The sequence below is a fragment of the Otolemur garnettii genome, unplaced genomic scaffold, assembly GCF_000181295.1.
Source record: "Otolemur garnettii isolate 467f Iridium unplaced genomic scaffold, OtoGar3 scaffold00088, whole genome shotgun sequence".
In the NCBI taxonomy this organism is placed as follows: Eukaryota; Metazoa; Chordata; class Mammalia; order Primates; family Galagidae; genus Otolemur; species Otolemur garnettii.
The window spans coordinates 1,159,671-1,183,815 of record NW_003852483.1 but is presented as its reverse complement, the minus strand read 5'-3'; the positions used below and the strand labels follow the sequence as shown (position 1 = coordinate 1,183,815).

The 24,145-nt window shown below is 39.5% G+C and overlaps 1 protein-coding gene across 3 annotated transcripts in view; it reads right to left on the bottom strand.

Annotated features, from left to right (window-relative positions):
* Positions 1–23,332, bottom strand: part of AUH (AU RNA binding methylglutaconyl-CoA hydratase) — a 165,765-nt gene extending 142,433 nt beyond the window's left edge. Inside the window, exons 1-4 of one of the 3 annotated variants that reach the window (XM_023516241.1) lie at positions 22,992–23,091; positions 21,661–21,832; positions 9,227–9,294; positions 9,030–9,117 (exon numbers count right to left, since the gene is read on the bottom strand). In XM_023516241.1, the coding sequence (XP_023372009.1) occupies positions 9,030–9,117; positions 9,227–9,229 (91 nt within the window). In that variant the 5' untranslated portion in view covers positions 9,230–9,294; positions 21,661–21,832; positions 22,992–23,091. Of the gene's footprint in view, positions 1–9,029; positions 9,118–9,226; positions 9,295–12,195; positions 12,300–21,660; positions 21,833–22,991 lie in introns of all 3 variants that reach the window. The other 2 variants (XM_023516240.1, XM_003795010.2) reach the window with 2 other exon arrangements.
* Positions 23,333–24,145: the final 813 nt, after the last annotated feature.

Genomic DNA, 24,145 nt, shown 5'->3' with positions numbered 1-24,145 from the left:
GCTAGAGGTCAGTGGCCTCACTGCAACCTCAATCTCCTGGGCTCAAGTGATCCTCCTACCTTGGCCTTCCATATGCTGGCATTACAGGTATGAGCTGCCAATGCCTGCCACAATTTTTTTAATTGTATATAGGGATATTTTATTTTTGTTTTTTGTATATTCATATGTAATTTTTTTCAGTATTGTTTGTTGAAAAGACTTAACTCGCTCCTGGCCCCTCTCCCTGTGTCACCCCCAACTTCTGCTTCCCATCACCATTTCCCCTTCTTGGATTCCTCCTGCCTCCCTCTTGTACGGACCCTTGTCTTTACACTGGGTCCACCAGATATATCAGAAAAAATGTTAATTCACTAGATTGGGACCATGCCAGTGGCTCATCTCCAGTGCCTGTAAGCAAAGCACTCTGGGAAGCCAAGACAGGAGGACTGGGACCAAAAGTTGGACACCAGCCTGGGCTACATAGTGAGATTCCATCTCTGCAAAAAATTAAAAATAAAAAATCAGGCAAACGTAGCATGCACCTGCAGCCCCAGCTACTCTGGAGGCTGAGACAGGAGGATCACTTGAGCCCAGAAATTCAAGGTTACAGTAAGCTATGATCAAATCACCACACCATACCCCATGTGACAGAGCAAGGCCCTGTCTCTAAAAGAAACACACAAAAATACCTAGGACTCATAGGACTCAGGAAAACTTTATTTACAGTTACTACTCTACTATAAAGTATGTAACTCAGGAATAGACAAATGGAAATGATATATAGGACAAGGCATCAGAAGAGGAGCTGCAGGACTTCCATGAACCCTGAGTGTGGACTTACTAGCTTCCCAGAAAATCAATGCATTAATCAACCCAGAAGCTACCCGACTCCCTGTCAGGGACTGTTATGGGGGTTTCACTAGACTGTCAGAAAAAAAATTATGGACTACTGGTGATTGAGCTCAATAACAGGCCCCTCTCCCTTCTCCGGGGGGGGGGGGGCAGTTTTAAACATTCTAACCCTCTAATCTCATAGTTGTTTTGTTTTAAATAATTTATTTTTTTCCTCTTAACAATTTTTTTATTAAATCACAACTGTACATTAATGCATTTATGGGGTACAATGTGCTGCTATATATAATTTGGAATGCTTAAATCAAACTGGTTAACATATACTTGGTTTTTCTGAAAAGCTTAAAGCTATCTAGGGGGCCTCTGCCTTGGGTCATTTCATTACCAAACAAAAGGCACTCTTATCACTCAGGAAATATGCCAAGAACCAGAGCAAAGACTCAAATCACTCAGGAAATATGCCAAGAATCAGAGCAAAGACTCAAATAAATTCTTTATTATACGACAATACCTCAATCCCTACTTCACAGTATATACAGAATGCATAATAGGAATAAATGTTAGACATAAAAACCACAAAAATACTAGAAGAAAATATAAGAAAAAAATCTTTGTGACTTGGAAGTAGTATAAAATTTCATAATTCACAAAAAAGTACAAATCATTAAAAAATGTACATATCAGTCTTCAAATAAAAAGTTTATTCTTCAAAACAAATTATAAAAGAAAAAAGGGCAAGGAATTGAGTGGGAGAAAACTAACAAAACATATCAGATAAAAGAACTGTATCAAAAACACAGAAAGAACTCTTAACAGCTCAGTAAAAAGACATTTTAATAAAAACATGGGGGAACATTTGAACAAACACTTCACCAAGAAAGTGGCAAAGTGGCACATGTTCTATGTGGCAAATAAGCCCACAAAAAGATGCCCCAAACCATATTTGCTAAGAGAAATACAAACTAAAACCACAATGACTGGCTTGGTGCCTGTAGCTCAGCAGCTAGGGTGCCAGCCACATCCACCATAGATGGCGCATTCAAACCCAGCCCTAACCTGCCCAACAACAATGACAACTGCAAACAAACAAAAAAAAGAGTCGGCCATTGTGGTGGGCACCTGTAGTCCCAGCTCTGTGGGAGGCTGAGGCAAGAGAAATCGCTTAAGCCCAAGAGTTTGCTGTGAGGTTGCTATGAGCTGTGACGCTACAGTACTCTACTGAGGATGACATAGTAAGACTCTGTCTCAAAAAAAATAAAAATAAATAAATACATAAAACCACAATGATTTATGACTACCTATCCATTAGTATGCCTAAAATGTTTTAAAACTAGCATTATTAAGTGTTGGCAAAGATATAAAATGTGTAAAACTCTCAAAACATACACTGCCAATATGAATTCAAAATAGTACAGAAAACAGTAGGCAGGTTTTGGGTTTTTGTTTTGTTTTTATAGGAGATGCAGTCCCGCTCTGTCACTCAGGCTGGACTACAGTGGTGTGATCATAACTCACTACAGTCTGGAACTCCTGGCCTCAAGACAAGTCTCCCATTTCAGCCACCCTAAGTACCAAGATGGCAGGAGTGAACAACCATTCCTAGTCACGATTTCTTATAAAACTAAACATACAGTTATAATTACACTCCTAAAGATTTACCTGAGAGAAATAAAATTATGTTCACAAAAAGAGCAAATGGGAATACAGAAGCAGTATGTGCAAAAGCCAAAAAATGGACAAACCCATATGACCATCAATGAGTAAATAAACAAAATGTGGTACATCCATACAATGAACCACTCGGTACATACAATGAATACTCAGCCATAAAATGAAAATCACACTCAGAAATACAATAAAAATCATACACAGAATAAAACTACTGAAAGTATAGCATAGATAAACTTCAAAGTATTATGCTAAATAAAAGAGGCTTTATATAAAAGACCACCTATAGTACTCATCCATTTATAAGAAATTCTAGAAGAGGCAAAATCATGGTAGCCAGCAGGGGATCAGTATTTTAAGGCGTCAGGACAAGAGAAAGGGATTGACCACAAATGCATACAAGAAAGCTTTTAAGTGACAAACATGTTCCACATCATGACTGGAATCATGGTTTAAACAGCTGTTGAAACTTAGCAATTATATAACCTTAAAACTGGTAAGTTTTATACCAAGTAAATAAAAAAGTTTACTTCAAAAAATGTTATACAATAAAACAATAAAAGAACCCAGGCTAATTAATACAAATTTGTTGTTATCTATCCCTTCATTTATCAAACTCTCTAAGGGATTAATATTCAAATACATAAATATGACAGCCTAAGATTTTGAAACAAAAAGATTTTTGAAAAAAAAAAATGAATAGATTATTCATTCGTCAGAGGCTTCCACGTATCTGTCCATGTCCTGACATTTCTATCCATTTGAAAAATATACACACCATTTTGATAACACATGTTGACTATTTTAGTGGGAAGTCTTTAGTCATAACACAATTTACTAGAATTCAAAAGCAGAAGCAAAACTATCTTTACTTTTTTAAAAAAACCCACACTGGCATAATTCAGTAAAACACTCAATTTAGAGTTCTACACACAAGGATTGATTACCAAGAATTGTTTATCATCTATTTTAAGAATTTCAAAAGAAAAAATCATCAAGCTCAGTAATTCCTCATAAAACCTCATTTCAAAACTGTTATGGTAAAAAACAATGTACATGCACTTTGCTATTTAGTATTAAAACAGTAAAAACACAAAAATAAACAGATGACTGTGATTACACATTTACACCCAATTCAAGAGCCCAACCAAAAGGACTTTTTTCATAATTTAATGATAGGCATACAGCAGAACCTTCATGGTTGACCTTCCCCACACGGACTACCTCCTTAAGCTTACCTAATTTTCACAGACCCAGAGAGGTACCATAAATATCACTATAGTAGGCCTACTGCCTTATATGTTGACCATCTCTGTATGTTGACCAGTTTGTTGCAGTCCCCAGGGTGGTCAACTTACAGAGGTTCTACTATATGTTAATATTTTGACAACCTAAACATGTTGAAGTAGCAGAATTATTTCAGCTTTCATGTGTGGGGTGTGTAGGGGTGTGTGTGTGTGTGTGTGTGTGTGTGTGTGTAAGAGAGACAAGGTAAACTTTTAAAATGGGAGAGAGAAAGAGAGACAAGGTAAACTTTTAAAATGAATAAACCATGTCTAGAACATTCAAGGAGGCAGCACAATTCAGGTCAATCCCTTGTATAATCTAGGAGCCAATGCTTCTAGAAGAAGCTTTAACTCCATGATGTTTCCTAATATTCTAAGAAGCCATGAGCCCAGAAGCAGTGTTCTAATCTATAAGAAAGAGCACACAACAGTGACTCCCACCCTAGAGCTACACCCAGGACACAGCATATGAAACCGCACGTGTATGGGAAACATTGTCTACAGCCATGACAACTGTGACAGTTTTATCTGTAAGTAGATATTGCTATGATTGATAACATAAACATTCATTTTAATATGCCACTGTAATGAGGACGTTTTGACATTACACATCTTCTGAATTAGTGTAGGGCCACAAATTTATAAATGTATAAAATTTTAAGAACCTTAAAAGGGGTTCGGCGCCTATAGCTCAACCGGCTAAGGCGCCAGGCACGTACACCTAAGGTGGCGGGTTTGAATCCCCAGCCCGGACCCGCCAAACAACGACGGCTGCAACCAAAAAATAGCCGGGCGTTGTGGCGGGCGCTGTGGTCCCAGCTACTTGGGAGGCGGAGGCAGGAGACTCGCTTGAGCCCAGGAGTTGGAGGTTGCTGTGAGCTGTAATGCCATGGCACTCTGCCCAGGGGGACAGCTTGAGGCTCTGTCTCAAAAAAAAAAAAAAAAAAGAACCTCAAAAGGAGACCTCATACTCTCATACTCCAAGATTAGAAACCACCGTACAATGAAAACCCTGCTCTAAGAATAAAGAGAAGTAACTTCAGCTAAGCCACCATCTTTAACCAGATCCTTCACCTCACAGAGATTCTACAAAATTAAAGGGCCTAAACTAATCCATAATTTCTCTTTTAGTCTAAAATTTTTCCTCTCAAATGCTGTAACAATAATTCAGGAACTCAGCTAATAGCACAATTTTAGCTTCCAAAATATACTTTGTCATTTTTTCAAAATTATTTATTTTGTATATATTTACTCAATATGATTTATTAATAAAATTAACAAGTTTAAAGACAGAAAAAACAAAGTATCACCCAATCCATCATCTTATTTGTAGACACAATTTATACAACTTTAGTATGTAGTAATAACCGGCCCAACATTTTGTATACAACTCTTGCTACTCTTATAATATGCACTGTCGGCTCGGCACCTGTGGCTCAAGTGGCTAAGGCGCCAGCCACATACACCTAAGGTGGCGGGTTCAAATCCCCAGCCCGGGCCCGCCAAACGACAATGATGGCTGCAACCAAAAAATGGCCAGGCGCTGTGGTGGGCACCTGTGGTCCCAGCTACTTGGGAGGCTGAGGCAGGAGGCTCGCTTGAGCCCAGGAGTTGGAGGTTGCTGTGAGCGTGATGACATGGCACTCTACCCAGGGGGATAGCTTAAGGCTCCGTCTCAAAAAAAAAAAAATAATAATAATAATAATAATATGCACTGTCCACATATCATATGTATCACTTTATAAGTATCATATTTATGTGTTCTCATAGGTACTGCTTTAAATAGCTGCTTAACAGGTGCATATAACATCCCCTAATGATAAACACATTTAGTTCTAAGAAAGGTTTTAATTATTAGTTAATTTCACCACCGTTCAAGTATCATAGAGCGCATTTACACAAACCTAGATAGTATAACCTACTACACACCAAATCTACGTGGGATAGCCTATTGCTCCTAGCCACTCGGTAAAATTTACAGAATACTATAGGCAACTGTGTAGCAACATAATGGGAATTATTTGTATATCTAAACCTAAACATAGGAAAGGGACAGTAAAAATACAGTATTATAATCTTATGGATTATAAGATGTAATTAATGGTCTATTAAAATGTCATTGCGTAGCACATGGGCTGTGTATTTTTATATATTAGTATAATAAAATTTTAGAAGATTAAATAATAAAAATAATTGCTTTATTTTTTAATGTTCCATTCATAATTCTATTGAAAGTACTGCTTTAGAAGAATGGAGCAGAAAGTGAACAAGACTTCTCTTATTCATATATTTTGAGCTACTACTTATTTTTTAAGCTAAAATTTGACTATAAATTAAAAATGTAGGGGAGCAGTTATTAATCCTACATTAAAGATTAAAATGAGAAGTCAGAAATCCCTTAGCCCAATCTTTTTTTTTTTTTTTTTTTTTTGAGACAGAGTCTCACTATGTCATCCTTGGTAGAGTGCTATAGCATTACAGCTCACAGCAACCTCCAACTTTTGGACTTAAGCAATTCTCTTGCCTCAGCCTCCCAAGCAGCTGGGACTGCAGACACCTGCCGCAATGTCTGGCTACACTTAGCCTAATCTTCAATGCAATGTAGGAATCTCTTTAATAGTGTTTAATTATCTGTTTTCCTAAGATTTCTGAAAAGATGATGTAGAGAAAATGATCTAAAGTTAGCAGCCAGAGACACTAGCAGTGGACAGAGGGTAGTCTGAGACAGTTCAGAGAGCTGCTTACTATACCCAAACAGTTCCTGAGAAAAGCATCAGTGAATTTAAACAACAGTTCAAAGGCTGATTAACTTCAGCAAAAAAATGCTGAATCCCTGTTAAATGTTATGTTGTGAGAATGCAAAAGATTCACAAAGATTAAGAGAAGTTTCTCTGCTCAAGATATTGGAAGCAAGACCACTTTTAAGTGGTAAGTTTTTAGAAATGAACAAGATTATCACTAGAATACAGACGTCTATATAGAGAAGACAAACCTTTAAGGAGCAGAAAAAGAAAAGGAAAAAATGACAACTCTGGGGAAAACAGAGAGTGCTAAAAGGATAACCAAAAAAATGGGTATAACGTTTTATGAGTTTCGTTTTTTAATATTACCACTTCAAAATACAAATGAAAGCTTTAATTATGTGTAAGGCTATCAATTGATAATTTGAACATGTTGCAAAAGCTTCTTTCTAATGCTGATGGACTAAGCATATTTTTTCTTATGAACCTGTTAAAAATTTACCTGATTATAATTAAGGTGTTTATGCTAACATAGGCTATGATAAGTTTAAACATCCTTTTACCATGTAGAGAGATTTTATGCACCCAAAATTATTTCATGTGTATATATTAAAAGACAGACCTACTAGACTGTTGATTTCAAATATATATAAGAAAGGACAACCTTTCAGAAAGAAGTGAAAAGAACAGTTCCATGTATACGCACTGATTTACTAAAATAAATGATTTGCCCCAATTTTTCTATAATGAAAACATTTACTTCTGTTGACGAAATATAGCAGTAAATTTTAAGAGCTAAAATATAAAAGATTATCCTATGCAAAAGTTTAAAAGCACATAAAGAAAAGAAAATAGATTTGATTAACTTAGAAAAAAGTCCTCAAAGTTATTGTGTTAATTCTGATTACAACAGAAACTCCACAGCTGATGACCTCCTCCTTAAGGTGACCTCATTTTCAAGGACCAGACATGCACCACATGTGTGTATCAGTACAGGTCTACTCCCTTAACAAAGACCACCCCACATCTTGACCAGTTTATTACAGTCCCTAGAGGGGTCAACTTGCAGAGGTTCTACTGTAATTATAAAACACATTGCCAATAGAAAGATGATAATGCCAGAATGATCTTTAACACTTATTTTTAAAGTCTTATTCTGCCTTCACTTCAACACTATCACTCCTTGAACATTCATATAATTAGACCTTTTAAAGCCCTAAAACTACCTCCTCCCAGTAAGACAACCAATAGCCCCTGGAAGACCTCTCAGTCATCAGTCTTGGTGTGAAGACTCACTTGCCTCAAGATTATGTTCACCTGGCCCTTAAAGTTATAGACCTAAGAATCCTAATTTCCTTGCTTTAAGTTTTTCATATTAAGAAAAAAGATAAATATACCCTTATATATATATATATAAAATCACTTTCATAAGAATTATTAAGAAAAAAGATATATATATCTATAAAAAGTGATATATAGATATATATATCACTTTTATAAGAATTATTAAGGAGCCAGACACAGTAGTGCACACCTGTGATCCCAGCACTGTGGAAGGCTGAGGCAGGAGGATTGCTTGAGCTCAGGAGTTTGAGACCAGCCTAAGCAAAAGCCCTGTCTCTGCAAAAAATAGAAAAAATTAGCCTGGCAGAGGCAGGAGGATCACTTGAGCTCAGGAGTCTGAGGCAGCAGGGCGCTATGATGATGCCACTGCACTCTAGCCAGGTTGAGGGAGGAACAAGACGGCTATTAACAGCTGCCATTTACGGCATGTATTGAATTACTACACTGTGCTTTACACACACTGTCACATGCAAGTCTCTAACAACTCTACTACTAGAGGGACAGTCCACATACTACTTGACTTTGACAAATGCAAAAACAGAAGCCTAAACTGCATAATGCCATTACCCAAGCAGGGGAGGGTATTCTGTACTCTTTGATTACCCAACTGGAGTTAAAAGTAATTCTTTTATGAAATAAATCTTGTACAGATGTCAAAAACAAAAGTAATTAAATATGTAATTTAAAAGTAATTTTAAATATGCTACATTTTAAGAAAAGTCTTTAGAAAGCAATAAAACCTCATCAAAAGCCAAAATGTAACTCACTGACAATGAATGTTCCAAAATACCATAAAATTCTGCAATATTTAAAGGCAGAAGCCACAGAGATTGAAGTTGGAAAGTACTGAGGATCCTTAAGAATGAAACTGAAGACTGGCCACAATTAAGACACCACAAACAAATACTGTACTACATAGATTGTACAAATATTTAATGTCTCATAGGATTTTTTCAACTTCCTAAACAATGTTCAAGTTGCAAAAGCTTCTTTCTAATTCTGATGGACTAAGCATATTTTTTTTCTTGTGAACCTGTTAAAAAACAGACAAAGGATTTGTTGGTAACAGAGTTCAAACCACAGAACATTTTAATGGAAAATAGATTACTGAGGAAAAATTAAACTATAGTCTTAATACTATAATAAAATTTTTACATACCAGCACAGAATATCCCTGGGACTTCACTCCTGATTATTACAGTACGTACTTTCTTGTCAGATTTTAAAGCATCCACAGCTTTTGACAGCTAAACAGAAATACGAAGAGAAAGGAGGAAAAAGAAAAAACTCATTTTCAGTTTAAAGTCAAAACTGTATCTTAATATTAGAAGCAAAGAGTTAAATCTTTACACTCACCATCTTTATAAGATTTTTACTGAGTGAATTTCTGCCATAAGCTCTGTTTATTCCAAGAACCACAATTCCTAGTTAAAGGAGAGGGGAAAAAAGCACAAGCACGTACGTTAGTGGGGTATTCAGAGAGCAGACTCTACAACACACATCTAGCTAACTTGCAACTTAGATCTACCACCTTTGGGGGTTCACTGCAAGAACTGTATGTACCCTTATTCTCAGGTTTATCCTTTTCAAGATAAGCACATTTTTAAAGAATATAATATTTCTGACATTTATAAAGCTAATCTAATGTTTAATATTCATTGCTTTTCTTCAGCCTTTTTAGGGGAAAAGAACGCCACGACATCACGTTTCCTTCCAGTTACCTATTCTTAAGCACCACCAAGGTACTGTACAACATTTTGGTAAATTTTACAGTAACACCATTTTAACAGAGGGAAAGCCATGCTTATAAGTGAAAATTATGAGTTATAGAATACTATTGAAGAGCTGGCTTCATCATCTTTTAGTATATACAGAATAGCTAACAAAATCTTGTCACATGCAAGTATTCTATCTTCTGCTTTTTGCTAGTATGCCAGCTGTTAACTTTTCATTTACTCTTTTGGTCATATTACATAGTTTTCAACATCCCAGGCTGCTTCTGTCCCACCTACCCAACTTGAGGGCACCACCATTTAGAAGTCCAATAAGTAATTCCAACTCAAATAAAGTTCCTTATCTCTCCCACAAAATTCAGCTCTCCCTTCTAACTGCCCCGTGTTATCATAGACCCTTATCTAATCCCAGCTTCACATTCCAAGTGCCAGTCAGGTCAATTTTCTAAAAAACAATTCTGTACACAGAATTCATCCTCTACTTAAAATCTTTTAGTTATTTATTTCAAAATGTCTGAATTCAAAAACCTTTATTTGATATTCAAACTTCTATCCAAGCTATACTTAAGATCTTTTACCACAAGTAAGCACAAATTTTCATCATGTATCAGAACTGCCTTCCACTAGGTTAGAGGTGGCTATGGTTCTAATTTGTAATTGGGTTAAACTGAAGACAGTGAAATGAATATATGTCCCCCACCCCCACCCCGCCCCATGCAAGAAACTGTGCAAGCCTATTTTAAAAGAGGGTACAAAGACGAACTTCGGCTTACATAAGAGTAAGAATTCCAATTACTTTCAAAATGGAGAAAAGCAGGGAAGAGGACCCACATCTCTCTGACAGGATGGCTCTACACTAAATAGTTAAATAAGCTTGGGCGGATCCCAGTCAGCTACCACTATCCAAGACTACAGACACCAGCTACCATTAAGCCTTCGGTATGCCTCAGGCACTGCTCCACAAGGCTTCTGTGTATTAGCTCACAGCAATCCTCACATCCACCCAAAGAGACCATGTTATTTCTATCCTCAGTTAACATATAAACTACGACAGGAGACCTGAAGTAACTACTTTCACCTCATGAGTGGCAGTCTAACTCCACACTTGAACAGAACTACACTACACTGTTCAAGCTTCAGCTTCCTCTTGAAGAAAATCAAGGAGCAAAGACTAGATGTAGAAAGGCAAACATTACTAATCACAAAAACGTACAATTTAAAATTCTTTTTAAATGTTGCTACGGTAAGCAAGCAAAACTGAGATGGTCTGGGGGCAAGGAGAGTTGGTCAGAGAAAGCTTACCCAAGACAGCACCGTTTGAGCTAAGGACTGAGTAGGACTTAAGGTGGAAGCCGGGGAGGGGAGCGGAATTCTAGGAAGCAGAAACATGGGAGAAAACATCAACTAGCCATGGTCCCACTAAAGGTTCTGTCATCCAGGAGAGAGAGAATACTGACCAATGACAGTGGCATGGTCAGCAAAGCCACCAAAAGTCCTTACAGGCCCTGCTTAAAAGGTCTTTTAAGAGTCTTTATCTTAAGAACAAGGAGTAACTATTGAAGGAGTGTAAATAGGTATAAACACATACCTATACACATACAAAATGGGGAAAGAGGGCATAGTTTCTGTACATGGAGATCATATCAGAAGTGGATAGGGGTGCAGAGTTCAAGGTAGTAGCTTATAGTCAGGGGAGGAGATACTGGGTATGGCTGAGATTGAAAGACATAAGTGAAAGGACTCAAGCGTCATTCAAACTCTAAAATGAGTTAGTGGCTCAGAGCCTGTAGCTCAGCAGCTAGGGTGCCAGCCACATACACCAGAGCTGGCGAGTTCAAACCCAGCCTGGACCTGCCAAACAACAATGATAACTACAACCAAAATATAGCTGGGTGTTGTGGCAGGCACCAGTAGTCCCAGCTACTTGGGAGACTGAGGCAAGAGAATCACTTGAGCCCAAAAGTTTGAGGTTGCTGTGAGCTGTGATGCCAGAGCACTCTACCCAGGGCAACATAACGAGACTCTGTCTCAATAAATAAATAAACAAATAAATAAAGTTAGTAACAAATAGATTGAGGATTGATTCAACTGCAAGGACATGTTAAGGAATAGCTATCAAGGTTTCTGGCTTTAGCAACTGGATGGAAGAAGATAACAGTTAATGAGACAAAACCACTAAAAGCCACCAAGGGAAGGGTAGAGGGAGGTGAAGTTCATGAGCTCCATTTTGAACTACTGTGAATCTGAAGCACCTTTAACACATTCAAATTGGTACCAACTCCAAGGGTAGAGGCCAAGAATGTGGCTCTCAGTCCAATTGCTGGTGTTAAAATCCCAGTGACCACTTACTAGCTATTTGACCCTGGGTAAGTAACTTAAACTCTCTGATCCTCGGATTCTTACTCTGTTAAGATACTAATAGTTCCAAACTCTGTGGGACTATGGGAGGATCATAATGTAATACATATAACGTTTACAATTACCCAAATGTTATCATCCCTTCTAGCACGAATACTTTTGATGCAGTTAAGTACTGAAGTTTTAAAATGATTTCTGCTAGAAATGGTAAAATACCATCAAAAATGTTTATACCATAGTTAATTCCAGCACTTTGGGTCCCATAGTTGAGGCCTGATGCTTTGGGTCATCCAATAAATAATAACTGTACCATCAAATATATCAGTAGGCTTCTGACACTGCAAAATAGAATAAAATCTTAGCTTTATTCAGCAGAACCATTTTTTTTTTGTTTTGTATCTCTCCCATTTTATGTCACAATTCAATATCTTCTCAAGAACTCAGTTATCATGTACCCCTCACATAGCCCAGCCTATCCAAGTTTACGCAAACTCAAAAAGCTTAAGCATTCATATACCAATCTTTAATTCCTATTTCACAAATTTCCTGCCTTTTGACAAAACAAATAAAAATCTTTGGTAATCTGTAACAGGTTCACATTATAACATTAACCCTGCTCTATAAGGCCTATACAAATCAAATATGAATGTAGGAACTTTGCTGAAACTTAAACAAAAAAAAGAATACATTTTACTTGTACAAAATTGAAATTATACACAAAGTGCAAGTCCTTCCCTGGGCCTATCTCATTCGTCTCCCCAGAGTTAATAACCATATCTGTAGATATGTAACCTCCAAGAAAATGTTCAAAATATCAAGATCTGACAAGTTTGCAAACTCATACTAGGGAAAGTGCTACATACTTCACTGCTGAATATTACTAAGGTCACCTTCAAAGTAAACCACTTGGGAACCTATGCACCAACACCACCTTTCAAAGCAATTTTAAAACTCTTTTTCCGGAATAGCCATTAGAACTGTGGGCATGTTACCCTTGATGTCCTGAATGTCATCAAAACATCTTCCTTTTGGGCGGCACCTGTGGCTCAAAGAAGTAGGGCGCCGGCCCCATATGCTGGAGGTGACGGGTTCAAACCCAGCCCCAGCCAAAAAAAACTATCTTCCTTTTGATATTGCCTTTATCTTCAGGTTAAAAGAAAAAAGTCAGTGGGGGCCAGATCAAGTGAGTAGGAAGGGTGTTCCAATATAGTTGTTTACTGGCTAAAAACTCCCTTACAGAGTGAGCCATGTGAGCTGGTGCATTGCTGTGATGCAAGAGCCTGAGTTGTTGATGAAAACTTTAGGTTGTTTTTGTCTTTTTCATACAGCTTTTCAGCACTCCCAAACAGTAAATTTGCTTAACTGTCCAGCTGGTATAAATCATAATAAACAACTCCTCTGAACAGATTAGCACCTCATTTTGACTCCTGATTTGAACTAATGGAACTTTTTCAGTCATAGAGAATTGGCTGACTTCCACTGTGCACTTTGACACTTTGCTTCAGGGTTGTTTTCGCACATTCATGTTTCATCACCACAGATAGCATGGCCCAAAACATTGTCTTGCCTCTCCAAAAGCTCTTGGCAAACTTTAACTCTCCTTTGCTTTTGTTCATCAGTGAGCTCCTTCGGGACTATTTTTGTACACACCTTTCTCATGCCATGATTTTCAGTTAACTGTTCCTCTATTGATATTTACTTGGTCTGCTATGCTTCTCACAGGTGGTCAATGATTTTGAAGCATAATGCAATGAATTTTTGCAATGTTTTCATCAGTTCTGCTTGTTACTGGCCCCCTGACCGCTCTTCATCAGTGATGCTTTCTCTCCTCTCAGAAAAACATTTAATCCATGTGTAAATTGCTGTTTTCATCATGTCATTATCCCCATAAACTTGGACTAACATGTCCCTGATTTCACTTTCACACTTAAGAAGGTTAACAAGAAATTTAATGTACATAGTTACCATTCAATAAAAAAAAAAAAGAAAAGAAATTTAATATTTTGTTCACTGCTCTAATTCAAATTGTGACATTCTTGTGACAACACACAAAAATATAAATAAACAAGGCCACTCAATAAGACACTACCACACATCAATACAAGCACAGTTGTTAAACATTTACATGCACTTATACCAAGGTTATGAACCTTTGCTGAGCTGTGTGTACAGTGCTGCTAACAGGAGCACACAGTGGCAAGTCTGCAGAATTAATCGTTAGACCTCATATTAACCTATGGAAATAGAGTTCTATACTACAGTTTTGGTTATTGCTACTTCACATAAATAGATCACATTTTCTTTCTTTCTTTTTTTTTTTTTTAGAGACAGAGTTTTATTTTGTCGCCCTCGGTAGAGTGCCCTGGCATCTCAGCTCACAGCAACCTCCAGCTCTTGGGCTTAGGCAATTCTCTTGCCTCAGCCTCCCGAGTAGCTGGGACTACAGGCACCAACCACAACACCCAGCTATTTTTTTGTTGCAGTTTGGCCGGGGCTGGGTTCAAACCCAGCGCCCTCAGTGTATGGGGCCAGCACTGTACTCACTGAGCCACAGGCACTGCCCAGATCACATTTTCTTTTGATGCTTCTCTACATGAATAGGTTCATACATCGTTTTTTTAATTCAGTCTTAAAGATCATTCCATATCAAAATAAACAAAAATTCAGGGAATTTGCTGCCAGTAGACTTGTCCTACAAAACGTGAGATGAAATTCTTTAGGAAGAAGAGAAATAAAAATAAAATAGATCTGTAACTCAGATCTACATAAAGAACGGTAGAGCTTCTGGGAAGCAATCAGTGAAGATAAAATAAAAACTTTTATATTTCTTACTCTTAATTGATCTAACATAATAATTTGCTCAAAATAATAGAGACAATGCATTCAATTATGTGAGTTTATATATAAGTGAAACAGAAAGAGGAATTAGAAATGTTTGGTTACCACCAAACGAAAACCAAAAATACTTTGTTATTAACCCATTTATGCCTCATGTTACATTCTTGAAATGAGAGTGAGGTGGGAGTTATTTATATCCTACTGCTCAAAGTTATCTCCAAGGTCTGATTTTTCACACATTTCTACCTCCTGGGAGTATACGTTATCACATGGTGCACAATTGGTTCACTGCTGTAGACACTGACACTCTGGGATTTTGACAAAAAGTTATGAAAAAATTCAAAATTTTCAACCTCTGATATAAATGGGTTTAAAGGTACTTAATACTACCCATAAACTGGTATAGTGTTATTTGAAAGTATATTTGAATTAGCTGTAAATGCATACTGTAAACTCTCGGGCAACCACTAAAAAAAAAAAAAGAAAGAAAGAAATATAGGTGATATACCAATAAAACAGAAAACTGAAGTCAGGTAGAATTTTCAAATTAAAACCAAAAAGGCAGAAAAAACAAGGCAAAAATAAGACAGTACCACTTTGAACATTGATGAAGACTAAGATTGCTACAGTAGATTAAGAAACAAGACCCAATCACATGCTGTCTACAAAAAACTAACAAGGGGCGCAGACAGGAAGCACACAAACTCGAGGAGTTTTTTCCTATTCTCTCACTCAGCAACAATAATCACCACGTAAGACTTCTGTGACCAAATGAGTGTTTCTCCCTACCAACAAACAAGCAATCAAGTCTGCAGGGAACATGGCTGAGTGTCCTCTAATTCCATTCTGACACTGTCTACCTGCAGACAGTGTCAGATCCCACAGGTACAGGGCTTTCTTCAAAACTTCCCCTCCTTTGCTTTCCCCTACCTGCAACCAGTTCCAAGCCCAGGCTTCCAGAACTTCTTACCAACCAGCTTCAATCTGGGTTTCCCATGACCCCTTTTTGGATTGATTTATCTGCTGAAGCAGCTTACAGAACTCAGAAAAACACATTTACTGGTATAAAGTAAAGGATATTACAAAGGATACAGATGAAGAGATGCACAGGATGAGGTATGGGGAAGGGACACAAAACTTCCTCTCTCCTAGAAAGAGACCCTCCAGGAAATCTCCAAATGGCCTTACATTTATGGTTAATTGGTCTTTTGACAAAGATATCAAGCCAATTCAATGGTAAAATAAGTTTTTTCAACAAATGCTGATGGGAAAACTAGATACACACAAAACAATAAAACTGACCCCTTCCTAATACCGCATGCAAAATCAACTAAAAATGGATCAAAGACACAAATGTAAGAGCTAAACTATAAATCTGTTAGGCATAAATCTTCACAATGGACTAGGCAACAGATTCATTCTCAAATATGATTCCAAAAACGCAACCAAAAACAGAAAAACAGATAAATCATACATCATCAAAATTATCAAGAAACTAAAAAGATAACCCACCGAATAAGAGAAAATATCTGTAAACCATACATCTGATATGAAGTTAATCTCCAGATTATGTAGAGAATTATTACAACTCACAAGAAAAAAGAAAACCCTCAAATTAAAAAACAGAAAAAGTGTCCTAGCACTCTGGGAGGCTGAGGTAGGTGGACTGCCTGAACTAAGGAGTTCCAGAGCAGCCTGAGTTACAGCAAGATCCCATCTCTTAAGGGCAATTGTGGTGGGTGCCTGTAGTCTGAGCTACCCAGGAGGCCAAGGCAAAAGGATCACTTGTGAGCTGAAGAATTTGAGGTTGTTGTGAGCTATGACACCAGGACAAAGTGAGACTCTGTCTCAAAAAAAAAAAAAAAAAAAAAAAAAAAAGGCAAAGTGGCAGGTATGGTGTGTCATGTCTGTAATCCTAGCACTTTAGGAGGCCTAGGCAGGTGAACTGCCTAAGCTCAAGAGTTCCAGACCAACTGAGCAAGAGCAAATCTCCATGGGCATTGTGGCAGGCACCTATAGTCCCAGCTATCAGGAAGGCTGAAGCAAGGGGATCGCTTGAGCCCAAGAGTTTAAGGAGAGTGGTATAAACTATGATGCCACAACACTCAACCAAGGGCCACAGAGAAACTCTGCCTCAAAAACAAAAGGGGGTGGGGAGAAAAGGGAGGAAGTGTACATGGGAAGACCAATCAGGAGGCTGCGAGAGGAGATGAGCTTGCACAAGTTTCAGATGACAGTAGTGAAGATGGGAAGCAGATGACTGCAGAGGTATGTTGAAGGTGGTATCAATGTAACTGCTATCAATACTATAAACACTTCTTACCTTCAATTTATAGGTAAGGCCTAACAATTGTGATAAAAGTAAAATGTCACTATTATAAACTCTGATAATGTAAACTAATGCTGTGAATGACAGAAAAGAGAAGACAAAAGTTGTAACAAACAGCAAACATTCTCTCATGTTAGATCAAAAGGAATACTGAGACTCTCTAGAAAAATAATAATGCAGGTAACACAAATCAGAAAGACAGTAAATAAAAGTATTCACAGCCAGGACTCAAGAGATGTTTTAGAAGTCATTAATTTTGATAAAACAGCACAAAAATGAAGGTGTGGCACCTTACTGTAATGCTATTTAAATTTTTCCCATAAGTATGTATAATTTTTTATTTTAAAAAAAATTACTTTAAAAAATGTATCACTAATAAATGGCATGTAATAAACAAACTATTGAAAGCCACTAACAAAACATTTTTGACAAACCACACATACAGGAATCTAAAATACTACAAAAGGGGGCAGGGCACAGTGGCTCATTCCTATAATCCCAGCACTTGGAAGGCCAAAGCAGGTGGACTGGCTGAACTCACAGGTTAGAGACCAGCCTGAGACAGAGCAAGACCTCATCTCTAAAAATAGCCTGGCTTTGTGGTGGGAGGCTGAGGCAAGAGAATCGCTTAAGCCCAAGAGTTGTGAGCTGTGATGCCACAACACTCTACCAAGGGCAATATAGTGAGACTCAGTCCCAAATAAATAAATTAAATTAAATTAAATACTACAAAAGTGGCTCAGCGCCTGTGGCTGAAGCGGCTAAGGCGCCAGCCACATACACCTGAGCTGGCGGGTTCGAATCCAGCTAGGGCCCATCAAACAACAATGATGGCTGCAACCAAAAAATAGCCAGGCGTTGTGGCAGGCGCCTGTAGTCCCAGCTACTTGGGAGGCAGAGGCAAGAGAATCACTTGAGCCCAGGAGTTGGAGGTTGCTGTGAGCTGTGATGCCACGGCACTCTTCCCAGGGGGACAGCTTGAGACTCTGTCTCAAAAAAAATACTACAAAAGTACCAACAACCTATATTGAAAAATATACTGAAATATAGTAAGATACACATAAGAATATTAAAAAGGCAGCCAGGCACAATGGCTCAGCCCTGTAAAACTAGCACTTTGGGAAGCCAAGGCAGGTAGATCACCTGTGCTCAGGAATTCAAAACCAGCCTGAGCAAGAGTGAGAACCCCATCTCTAAAAAATACCCGAGCATTGTGGTGGGCACCTGTAGGTCCTAGCTACTTGGGAGGCTGAGGCAAGAGGATAAGATGAGCCCAAGAGTTTGAGGTTGCTGTGAACTATGATGCCACGGCAATCTACTGAAAGCAACAAAGACTCTAACCAAAAGAAAAAAGGACCAGGTGCGATAGCTCACACCTGTAATCCCAGCACTTGGGAGGCCAAGGTGGGTAGATAGCCTCAGCTCAGGAGTTCGAGACCAGCGTGAGCCAGAGTAAGACCTTGTCTCTAAAAACTAGCCAGATGTTGTGGCAGGCACCTGTAGTTCCAGCTATTTGGGAGACTGAAGCAAGAGAATCACTTAAGCCCAAGAGTTTGAGGTTGCTATGACCTGTGACATCACAGCACTCTACCCAGGACAACAGCTTGAGACTCTGTCTCAAAAAAAAAAAAAAAAACCAACGACTATTACCGGCTGGGCTCAGCTGCTCATGCCTGTAATCCTAGCACCCTGGAAGACCAAGGCAGGAGTATCCCTTGAGCTTAGGGACTCAAATCAGCCTGAGTAAAAGTAAGACTCTGCCTCTACTAAAAACAGAAAAATTAAAACAGGCACTGTGGCCTACCCTTGTTGTCCCAGGTACTCAGGAGGCAGAGACAGGAGGATCACGTAAGCCCAGGAGTTTGAGGTTGCTATGAATAAGCTTGACTCCATGGCACTCTAGCCTGGACAACAGTATGAGACTTTGTCTCAACAACAACAAAAAACACAAACAAACCTGTTACAAACATACTATTGCCAGCAACAACCTACTAAATAAACTAACTTATAATTCTTAATTAATCCAAAAGATAGAAATTTCTTCAAAATAATAGCCTAAATGTATTGGGCAACTATAGATTACAGAAAAGGGAAATGAATTATGGTTCAGGGGACAAGATGGAGAAATTGAAAATACTGCCAGGGAGCAATGTTATTTTAAAGTGGACTTGATAAGGTGTAAATGTATATTACAAACTCTAGGGTAACCACCAAAAGAAATTTTTAAACCACTATAGTTAATATGCTGAGAGGTGTGAAACTAGAATCATAAAATGTTTGATTAAAATAAAAAGGGACAGAAAAAGAGGACAAAAAAGTCCAACAAACAGAAAAGTTACAAACATGATACATAACAGCCCGACTATTTCAATAATTACTTTAATTGTAAATGGCATAAATACACTAATTAAAAGAGATCGTTAAAGGAGATTAAAAAACAAGACCCAGCTATATGTTGCATATGAGAAACCCACTTTAAATATAAAGACACATACTAAAAGATAAATCACTATAGTAGCTTTATTAATTTCAGAGAAAGCTGATTTCAAATCAAGGAACAGTCTATGGGAGAAAGAGGAATTACGTAAGAAAAGAAGGGTCATTTCTAGAATGGTGGGTATCTGCAGTCCCAGCTACTCAGGAGGCTGTAGGAGTAACACTTGAACCCAGGAGTTTGGGTGTCAACTAGGTAGAGGCCATGACACTCTAGTCTAGGCAACAAGTGAGGTTCTGTCTCAAAATAAATATATGTGTATGTGGGATATAGATATAATTTATATATATTTATATGGTTTTTTTTTTTTTTGGCCAGTCGTGGTGGCTCACGCCTGCAATTCTAACACTCTGGGAAGGCAAGTAAGTGGATTGCCCAAGCTCACGGGTCTGAAACCTGCCTGAGCGAGAGTGAGATCTTGTCTCTAAAAAAATAGCCAGATGTTGTGGTGGGGGCTTTTAGTCCTAGCATACTTGGGAGGCTGAGGCAAGAGAATTACTTGAGCCCAAGAGTGTGAGGCTGCTGTGAGCTGTGAAGCCACGACACTCTACTGAGTGTGACAAAGTAAGACTCTGTCTCTAAAAAATAAACAAAATGTGTGAAAGGAATTAACCAGTTAAAGAAGAAAAGGAAGCAGATATTGAGAGACCAGCTAGCAGACCTGCAGTAGTTCACTTGACATGCGTGGATAAGGGTGGTATTAGTAAAGAAACACATGGAAAGATTTCAAAGATATTCAAGGAGACTTGATAATCCAGATGTGAAGGATGACTTGCACTATAAATTTCCTTGTTCGCTCTATCTCCACCAGAAGTTGTTCTGACATAGTTCACAACGAAGATCTTTGAAAGGGTTACAATTATGTGTAAAAACTTGCCAGACCGGGAGGAAGGTTGGTAGGGCAAGGGGAGGAACCGTTTCAGGAGGTGCCTCTCCCGAACAACCTGCAGCCTTGGGGGTCACACGTGGCCTTCTGAATCCTAGAGTGAGCCTTTTGACTGAATCCAAATTTTATATAACCGTTCCTTTCAATAAAGGGATTTGTTCTGTGAAGTTTGGATTCGGCCAAAGGCTACACTTAAGGATCTGGAGGACCCTGGTTCCTCACAGAAAAAGAGCAGGAAAAGGAAAAGCTCAGGGACAGCTGCACGGAGGAGAACTGTGAAAACTGACCAGCTGAAAAGGCCCTGCAGGCAATGGGAAGCTATTAGAGGTTTTTAACTGAGCACAGAAGTGCTTTCTGACCTTATAAGAAGGTAACCCCAGCATCAGCATGAAGAATAAACTAGGAAGGAGAATGATTAGAGCCAGGTGATCTATGGAGCCATGACCAGGACTACTGCTCTAAGACTCTTGAGTAGGATAGATTAATAATGCAAGAAATAACCACTAAAGAAACTTGGATATAACTGCTCCTCCTCAACAAATTCCACGTATGGAAGGAGTTCAAACAACAGATGAAGTTTGTATTCTGCATCTGCCCACCCTCCACAAACCTAAAGAGCTATAAATGTAGTTAGGGGCGCTTCTGATCCAGGAGAGTTCTCATATTCCCTAAAGGCTGCTTAGAACACCAAATCTGGGGCTCTATGAGAAGCAAAAGCACCAGGGAAACCCTTCATCTGTAGTATTCTGACCTCATGTTCTTCTTTACACTACTTACTGTTCGTTTATGTAGTAAAGCAAAGCAAAATATAAACAACCTCAGCCAAGCCTGAGACTTCATCGTTGCCAATCCTCAAAGAAGGCTGGGTCAATTTTAAGAAACCATGATGTCCTAACAGCTGATTCTTACATTTCAGAAAAACTGAAAACATCTTAATTTATTAAATTGTCTTTTATGTTGCTATCTTCTATTTTAGTCCATTCTGATCCTAACTTAAAGACTCTCCAGACATTTCAATTTGCATTCATTTAAGTCATAAAGACAAAAAATACAAAATGTAGTGCATATTACTAGCTGTACTTGCAATTCCTAATATCAAACATATTGTTGGTACACCTAATGTAACTGAAATCCCAGCATGACTAAGCTTACCCAAAAGATGGTGGCATTCAGGCTCTAATCACTCCAGTGCCAGTCTACGCTTCCAGCTGAATCTCTCACTATTCTGCTTGTCATGCCACACTACAGCCACACTTGCCTTATGTTATTGCCCAAATACATCACACATGTTCACATCTCCATGCTTTTGACCATGCTCTTGTCTCTGGAATAATAAACAAATAAGGAATGAGGTAACTCATACTTCTGCACTCCTACTGAGCTAGATAATTAGTGGACAAATTACACTAACAATTTCATTTCATCTTCACAGCAACCCTATAAAGTTGGTATCATTTTTCCTATTTTACATGCAGTTGAGGCATAAAGAAGTTTGCCCAAGAACATTAATGACAAAACCTATTGACCATTAGTGAATGTCTTGGAACCCCTTTCAAATGGTGAGACCGGTCAGGTATTACAGCCTTTTCTTGGCTCTCACCAAGCCTTTAAAGTTAGAAACCTAATAATCATCAGAATCTGCTTCACTATACTAAGACAACAATCATGACTTACTCGTTTTTCACTTCTGCTTAACAGATTATAGGTGCTCAATAAAAGCATGTCAAAATTAAAAGACTGGTCCTGTGGCGTAACTCGGGCAAATGGTTATTCCACTCTTCACGATTCCCTTAGCTTTTCCCAGTACTGCAAGTTAAATAAACTGAGCATCATCAGTATTCCCTCCGAATCTCTCCCTCTTCCAAAACCTGCCACCCTCAAGAATTGTATTGCTAAGGCACTAGTTTCTTCCCCCAGTAGGGAACACTAGGGCGAAATCAGATTCGCCCACATTCCAGTCCCCAGAGCTCAGCAAGACAAAAATGCTCAAGACTGTTAAGATGAAGTAGTACAGTCCCTCACAACTAACTTTCTTACAATGGACTAGAGAAAAAAAATGTTCCAGCTGAATGGCCTCAAATGTAAGATTCTTCATCATAAGAAAGGGCATTCTCACTGCAGCTTCTACAACTCTGCACTGATACCTAAGTTGATAGAAAGCCATTACACAGCAAAAATAAAGCCCAGAAGCAAAGATTAAATGCCCAGCGTATGGCTTTGACCTTGGCTCGACTACAGCGGAGGGCGTAAACTGCGTTTCTGTTTTCCGCGCCGAACGTGGCCACTTCACAGCTAAGCCGCTCAGGATACACGTTTCGTTATCAAAGCACGACAGAGGTGCCTGCGGAGCCCGCCCCCGGTGGAAGGGCGGGTAGTGCCCAGGCTCTGTAAACCCGCCTGACCTAGCCCCGCGTCCTGCTGCGGACGCTGCGCCCTCCGGCCGGTCCAGAGATCAGCGAACACCGCCCGCCCGCGCCCCTCACCTCTGTTCTCATCCTCCAGGTGCCGCACCCGTAGCTCGTCCTCCGTCTTCACCTCTGAGCTGTAGCCCCTGCTCGGGGTGGGACCCCTAGCCGAAGGCGCCCAGCCCTGGGCCCAAATAGCCGGGCCTATCTGTCGGCCTGCCAACGAACCGGACAGCCTCAACCCCGGGCCAAGCCGCGCAGAGCACGCGGCCACTAGGCGGGCGCGGCTAACCTGCAGGGCACCTAAGGCCCCCGGTGCCGCCGCCGCCATGTTGTCTGTTTACGGCGTGGGCCCGCAGCTGCTGCTCCGCCCCCGCCCGGCGCCGACCTTCCGCGCGCACGCGCACGCGTACGGCGCCCTGACCCCACGGCCTCGCCCCGCCCCCGCAGCCTCGCTCCTACCTGGCCCCGCCCCTCTGAGTCTTGCGCTCGCCCCGCCTCGCCCAGGCCCCCACCTGAGCGCTGTAGGTGCCACCACCTCGGGTCTCTGTTCCCCTGGGAGAGGTTTAGTGGTTTGTAAAACACAGAGGGAGAAAGTAGTTTTCCAAAGCTATGGAACAGTGCAGGAAAACGTAATTCTATAAGGACGACCCACAGGGAATCATTTCCCCACACTCCCTATCTGCGTTCTCCGTGTTCTCTGTGTTAAGTGAGCTGCAAAAGTGAGCTAAAATAATTTATCTCCTCAGCGTTGGCTAAAAGTGTGACAGCTCAGTGTGGGACACTATTTTTCTCACAGATGTCAGAGCCATTGAATGTAGGTTGAATGTGCCTGGTAAACATAAGTGATGTTCACTACAGGCATTCAGGAAGGGGTGAGAGCACCCAACCTAAGGGCCCTGTAGCCACTTGACTTCTGCTGGTAGATAGCCCTGTTTGGGGGCAAGAGTTCTAATGAGGGCCATTATCCAAGAAAGGGGCCAAACCGTAGCCTGAGGTGGGATTTGGAGCTTGTGGCCAAACCGTAGCCTGAGGTGGGATTTGGAGCTTGTGGCTCTCCGGAAATCGGAAACTCAAAACATCAATTTACTGTATAGGTACTTATCAAACCACGTAATTTTCGAATTTTCTCCTGCCTAACTTTTATCAGATCTCAACTAGGAAAGCATATATTGGGAATACAGTTCAAAAGTATGCTATGGGCCGAGTAAGGTAATCATGCTCATGCCCAT